Here is a 7,582-nt window from a genome sequence, read left to right as displayed (position 1 = left end):
TAAGTTAATTTCTTATTTTAATTGTGAAACCATATAGATAAATATATTTTTATTTCACATCCTCTTAATTCAAAATTTTAACATTGTTTAATTTGATATGAATTTTATATGTAAATTTTTAGTTGATTTAAATTTCAATAACTAACTAATAAAGTTATATATTTAATGGCAAATAAATTTTATTAAATAAATAAATATATTAATTTTATTAAATAAATAAAAATGATAAAATTTTGAAGATAAATTTGTTATTTCTAAAATTTATAAGGATATATATCTCGTTATCATTTTACATTTACATATATATATATATATATTATACATATATACATACATATATATAGATATCAATATAACCCTACATAAAAAGTATCCCTTAAGAAATCTTGGTTTGACATGTAGGTTTTTTTTCTTTTATGGTAGCTATGTTTTGGCTGGAAGCAAGATCTCTTTTTTTTTTTTGGTTTTTTATCAATCTCTTATGCTTGACCTGTAGGAAAATAAAGAACTTTCTTTGACAAGTGTCTTTTTTATTTTGTGTTTTTGTATTTGACAAGTGTAGTTTCTTTCTATTTTTTTAAGTTTTTTTCTTTTGTGTCTATTTTTGGTTAAAAGAGAGGTATGGTGGCGTCAAAAACAGACTTCTTTGCTAAGTGAGTTTTTTCTTTCATTATTTTTTTTTTCTTTTAAACTATTTTTGAGATACAAATTTTATTTCTTTTTATTATTTGATTGAATGTGGATTTTTTTTTTTTTTGTTGTGATGATTTTGGTGTTATAGATTTTAATTTTATTTAATGGAGTTTGATTGTTAAATGGGGGTTCGAGTTATGTGGTTGGGAGGTTTGTATGTTATTGTAAATGTACTTTTTTTGGAAAGATTTTATCTTTACATGTTTTGATCTTGGATGGAAATCAATTTCTAGTTGTTATTTTCTTTGACAATGCTCTTTTTTTATTGCAATTGCAATTTTTTTTATTTTCATATTCAAATTTTGTTTTGTATGTTATTTGAATGAAGTTATGATTTTATTTTTAATTGATTTTCACCTTTTTTTTCAAGGTTTATTAAAGTTTTTTTTTATATTCAATTTTCATGTTAGTATGAATTGTTTTATGTGTTGTTTTGCATTATTTTTTGTGCATTTAGATTTGGTAAGTTGTATGTGGGTTTTTTTTTTTTTGTTAAGTTGTATGAACAACTTTATCTATTGAAAATTGTCACCATTACACTAGATTTTTATTTTTTTTAAAGATGTTTTGTTAACGGGTGCATTTGTTTTGGTGTTTGATTCTTTTTTTTTTCTTTTCGTAGCGTGTTTTTGTTAATAGATATATTCTTTGTGTTGTTATTAGAATAAATTATATGTAATTGTCTTGAAAGTACTTTAAATGTGAGTTTGATTAAGGGATAGGATGATTGATTGGTGTCTCTCTCTTTTTTTTTTTTTTAATGTTAAGCGTTGTTTTTTTACTTTGGATACCTTTTGCATAATTTTAAACAAAAAGGAACTGCCTATTAGATTTTGGCCATATTATTATAGTAACTCTACCTATAAAATTTCTTGTTATCTATGTTGGTGTTTTTTGGTATTGAAAAGGTTAAGTTTAATAAGGATAATTTACTTGATGAAGCTGTTGATGCTTTATTTAAAAAGATGTTAGAATCAATTATTTGCTTGCTTATTTAATAACTTTTTGGATAAAATTATGATGCATTTGAATGGTTACATTTTTTTGCTATAAAGGTAACAACATTTAGGTTAGTTGAAATTAGTTATTTTGCTAGGTTTTTGAGATTTGCAAAATTTTGAGAATAATTAGGCTTTAAAGTTGGATGTGGCTGAATTGGTGTTTTTCTTTTCTATTGATGAAAGGGTTCTACACAAGACAAGAACTTGACAATGATTACCAATGCTTTCAATAGCAATTTGCTAGATCAATTTGTGGAGAAGAAATAAGTGTCTATTATTTTAAATCTTTCAATCTTGGTCTTAATTTATGTTGATTGCAAAAATTGTCAAATGAATTAGGAGCATGGTTATAGGTGTATCTGAAAATGTTTTTTATGATTCATAATATATGGTTGAATACTTGAATCTTTGTGCTTTTGATGGTTATATTGTTATTTTGGGTCGTTCTCCATTTTTGCTATATTACTCTATCAATGTTTGAATTGTATCAAAAAAGGTCCAGCAAAGAAATATCCTTAGCATCCCGTACTATTAGTTATCTTGAATGATTAATGTTGATAAGCTCAACAAATGTTCATGCACACTTGCACAAAAAACATAAAACTTTAGTAGTCAAGCTAATAAATTTTTTTTGTAAGTTTATTGGCGTTAACTATTGGTCTAGGAGATAATGGACAGAAATATTGGATGAATCAATCACTTTTTTTTCGTAGGCTTTTAAATCTAGTTCTAAATCTTTTAAGATAACTTTGGTATGAAAAAATTGAATAAGGATTAAAATTCATTCACATCTAATAATTGTTGGCATTAAGATGCGTAATCAGTTTTTTTTTTTACATGATCTGGTTTGTCATTGTAGTTATTGGACTATTTGGCTGTCATCACTTTTGTTGTGGGAAATGATTTAGAGGACACAAAAAAATCAATGCAAATTATGTGACAATTGGTTCATCCTAAATTAGGTTCAAATGTAAATATACATGCTTGATTTTCTCTAATTAACTAGCATCTAATGTATTTAAGGTTTTGTACAAGTTATTACTTGCAAGTTATTAATTGAAAAACATGATGTATTAATGCATAGTTGTTTTGCTTTATTTGATGATTAATTAGTTTTGTTGGACTTGTAGCTTATTATTGTCAAACCTTTTGTAGCAGTAATAACAGCATTATGTCTACTTGATCATTTTTCCTTTTTTTACAACCATGGATGGATGGAGAATCAATCCCAAACTTTGGCTAGAGTGAGTGAACTTTTTAAATCATACTCTTTCCTTTTTTTAATCTGATAATTTATTATCTTTACAATATTTTCATCCATATGTATTTCAACTAAACTGATTGTTGGAATTTAAATCTTAGGAAATCAAGTTAAAGAACTTTGTGTGGTTTGAATTATGCTTCTACAATATAGGTAATACTTAACTATAAATTAAAAACACAATGTTGGGCAAATTTAATGGGTAAAAAGATTGATTGGTCTTCGAAAATTATGTAGGTACATTACATATTTAAATTTTATGCTATAGGCAGATACCATATTATTATAGCAACTTTACCTATAAATGTTAAATATTATCAAAAATTACAATTTCAATGCTAAAATAAAAAAAAAAAACTCATTATCTCACAAATATAACCCATCTCCCTTCAATTAACTCAAACTATAACCCCTTTAACATATACCAAAAACTCTATTAGATGTATATATACAAACAACTTATTCAACTCAAATTATAGACTCTGTTACATTAAAAAAAATTTTAAAAAATCAAATATTAAATTTAATAAAATATAAAAAATCAATACAACAAACCGAACAAAACTGAGTATCCATTACCAGTATATATATATATATATATATATATCCTAGTTCTCCAGCCATACCTACAAACTATAGTGCAGAGAAAAGGCTATATGGTCCTGGATAGGAACTAACGGCATCTTGATTGTCTATATTGAGGTGCATGTATGGTAGAATTTAAGCATGACTTTTCGGTGAGGCAAATAAACAATATGAAGGAGATTATCCATCACTTTTGAAAGAGATTCAAATTGATTGTCTATATCGAGGTGTATCTTTGGCCATACTAGTAATGCTCACATTTGAACTACTTGTTTTTTATCTTCCACTGAACCAACATCATTAAAATCCCCCATGACTATCCAATGATGATGATTAAATGTCGAATATTTAAAAATAAGCATGCCCGGTCCGTTGCCATTTCTAATTGATAAAATGCAGATGAAGGCAGGAAGAAGCATGTTTCATTGACGTACGAGATGCTGGGTCCAAGGGCTCGGCATTTAGCCCAAATTCAGAGAGCAAATAGGCCCAATAATTTCTTAGTTTTCTTTATACATTTACTAATATATTAAATGAATTGCAGACCCAATATAACAAAATAAAGGTCCATTAGAAAACACGATGTTTCGACGGAAAAACATCAAATCCTAATAAGCTAACGGGAGACGGACAGGGACCTGTCATCAAACAGGCAAAACAAACGCTACTTTCACAAACATCACCCATACATTTTTTCCGTACGTCTTGTTTGCAGTTCAAACTTCAAACATCATAGGTTTTTTCTTTTTTTTCTTGATTAAAAAAAATGTGCTCTCTGCTGTTCCTTGAAGCAATGCCTCCCATCCCGATTTTCACTTTCAATTCCCTAACTGGAAACCTTCATTTCTTATTCAGCCCCTCTTCCTCCTAATATAACCTCAACTCTAAGAAAACTCACCCAACTACTACTCCTAATGACGTCCCACCATCTTTGAAAGTGCGTTGCTTATATTCCTCTTAAATATGCCTGTTTCTTCCGATCTCAGACAGGACCCATTTTCATTTCTTTGTTGATTCCTTCTTTGGGTTCTGGAGATTCTTCCACAATGGGGAAATGCTTCTGGGCTTTTCTTTTTATTGCTTTTGGGTTTGCTCCGAGCATTACCGCTGAGCACAATCCTCGTACTGAGAGAATTTCTGGTATCTCTTGTTCTTAATGTTGCTCAAGTTTGGTTGCTTTCAAAGCTTTTTTTTTTTTTTTTTTGCCTTTGAAAAAGCTCCTGAGTTGAGCCGTTAATGAATTTAAGCCCATACAGTTGCTAACTTGCTGTCTCTGTTAGCTCTGCTTTGAGTTGGAAAATTGTTTATCTGCTACAAGATATCGGTGTATCATATATTACCACCAAGTGTTACTTTGTTTTATTTTTTTGTAACTAAGCTTACAGATATGCAGTGGCTGTGCTACTAATTCATAATATATGATATGTTTTGCAGTATCACTTTAAGTTGTTGAATCTAAAAAAATGTGATTTGAATAATGCAGGAAGTGCTGGTGATGTCTTGGAAGATGATCCAGTAGGAAGACTGAAGGTGTATGTATACGAGCTTCCAAGCAAATACAACAAGAAAATCCTTCAGAAAGACCCCAGATGTCTATCACATATGTTTGCTGCTGAGATCTTCATGCACAGGTTTCTTTTATCTAGTGCTGTTCGAACACTCAATCCAGAGGAAGCAGATTGGTTTTATACGCCTATATATGCCACTTGTGATCTTACACCTACTGGCTTGCCATTGCCCTTCAAGTCTCCACGGATGGTGAGAAGTGCAATACAGCTTATTTCCTCAAGCTGGCCTTACTGGAATAGAACAGAAGGGGCTGATCATTTCTTTGTTGTGCCCCATGATTTCGGAGCATGCTTTCACTATCAGGTAACTGAGTCTATACCATTTTGTTCCCTTATTTACTAGCATGTTAATGCTGACATTTTACCAAACGGTATATGTGATAATCATGTCTTCGATCCATTTTGGCATAAATCTTCATATGCAATCAAATTGGGAAGCTCATAGTCTATATTATATCTTTTCACCGAAAGTAAATGATGGAGGTAGAAGTCATGTTTTGCCAGAAAAGTGTGTTCAAATAATCTTTGATGGCTCCATCTCAAGAATGATTATTGCCATGCGTGCATTGTTTCTGAAAATATTGCATATAAGTGACCAGAATTAGTAAAGCACATTTAAGCTTTTTAAGTAGGCAGGAAAAAACACTCTTCCATGGACTTTAATGGAATAGCATTGGGTTTTTTGTCGGTGCCTTTTACTAGTTTAATGAACTCTGTTAGATTGGCTTTAGAAACTTAAGACCAAGCGTTCGGAATGCAATAGCAACTATCAAAATCATTGTAAAGTTAGACAGATAAAGAATTTACTTTAGTCATAATCCTTTTATAGTAATACTAGTAACAAATAAGGTAGTGTGATTTCCGCAAGCGATATGTGGTATTACGGATGTTGGGATGTGAACTCTTCACTCCTAGATTAGTGGTTTAGTATTGTTTTGTAAGCAAACAAGCTAAAGCATGTGCTAATTTGCACCAACAGAAGCAATGGAGAAAGGATTACTATTCTAGACTCCAGTGGTCTATACACAAGGTGTACTAGTTTGGGGCCTTCTTAAATTTATACGTAGTTTATAGTCGAACCCCTGTGATTATAGTTATAAATCTTGTCCAGGAAGAGAAAGCTATTGAGCGGGGGATCCTTCCAATTCTCCAGCGTGCTACCTTGGTTCAGACTTTTGGGCAACGGAACCATGTGTGCCTGAAAGAGGGTTCAATCACAATTCCTCCTTATGCTCCCCCTCAAAAGATGCAGGCCCGCCAGATTCCACCAGAGACTCCACGGTCTATTTTTGTCTACTTCCGTGGGTTGTTTTATGACGTGAATAATGACCCTGAAGGTGGCTACTATGCAAGGTATTTTTCTATATTGAGGGTTTAGAGTAAGGCTTAGGTACTGTACTTTCTTCCAATTGAAATTAGCTCTTTAATTTTCATTTTTCTAGTTTACTGTAAGATGACTACATGAGGTAGACATGAGATGAGACCTATATTCTTTGTCTGGCCTTGATGCATGACCTTGTGCTATATTTGGATCTAGCTTCATCCTTTACATGAAGTTGGAAATTATTGTTGCAGCATACAGGGGCTGTTAGGTTGAATATTAACCTTTACTGACCCCTTTGATGACTGGCAGAGGTGCAAGGGCAGCTGTTTGGGAGAATTTTAAGAACAATCCACTTTTTGACATCTCCACTGAACATCCAACCACTTATTACGAGGATATGCAACGAGCTATATTCTGCTTGTGCCCGCTAGGGTGGGCACCCTGGAGTCCTAGGCTAGTCGAAGCTGTAGTATTCGGCTGCATTCCTGTCATCATAGCGGATGATATAGTTTTACCCTTTGCTGATGCTATCCCCTGGGAGGAAATTGGAGTGTTTGTTGCAGAAGAAGATGTTCCCAAGTTGGATACAATTCTCACATCTATACCCCCCGAAGTAATTTTAAGGAAACAGAGGCTTCTTGCAAATCCTTCAATGAAAAGAGCCATGTTGTTTCCACAACCTGCACTACCAGGAGATGCTTTCCATCAAATATTGAATGGCCTGGCTCGCAAATTGCCACATCAGAAGAGTATTTACTTGAAGCCTGGTAAAAAGATTTTGAACTGGACAGCAGGACCAGTTGGAGACTTGAAACCTTGGTGATGCAAGTGTTCTTCAACATTCATTGCTTCACCAAGCTCTCTCAGTTGTAGTAACAAGTCGAGACAGGTATTGGCCTTGTATAGAATTCTAAAATTTTCTTACAAATTCTAAATTTTGTATTGAAATACACATCTGGATATAGTCATATAGATTGATGACGCCTTAACACTTCCACATGACAAAGGCTGAACACAAGCAATTATTTTGATCTAGGTTGAGTTTTTACATATGCCCTCCATTCCATCATCGTTCGGTTTAATCCTTTGAAGCCGTTGTTTAGAACGGAATTGAAGGAACCTTTATTTGATGATTTTGTGTCAACCATTT

The 7,582-nt window shown here is 32.0% G+C and overlaps 1 protein-coding gene across 1 annotated transcript; it reads left to right on the top strand.

Annotated features, from left to right (window-relative positions):
- Positions 1-4,214: 4,214 nt before the first annotated feature.
- LOC111308475 (putative beta-1,4-xylosyltransferase IRX10) lies at positions 4,215-7,465 on the top strand. The gene is made up of 4 exons (XM_022906800.2): positions 4,215-4,680; positions 5,024-5,412; positions 6,220-6,461; positions 6,742-7,465. The coding sequence occupies exons 1-4, from the start codon at positions 4,587-4,589 to the stop codon at positions 7,253-7,255; spliced, it is 1,239 nt and encodes a 412-aa protein (XP_022762535.2). The 5' UTR covers positions 4,215-4,586; the 3' UTR covers positions 7,256-7,465.
- The last annotated feature ends 117 nt before the right edge of the window (positions 7,466-7,582 follow it).

The sequence above is a fragment of the Durio zibethinus genome, chromosome 2 (genome assembly GCF_047325235.1).
Source record: "Durio zibethinus cultivar Kanyao isolate XHJ-2024 chromosome 2, ASM4732523v1, whole genome shotgun sequence".
NCBI lineage: Eukaryota > Viridiplantae > Streptophyta > Magnoliopsida > Malvales > Malvaceae > Durio > Durio zibethinus.
This window is presented reverse-complemented; position numbering and strand designations above follow the sequence as displayed.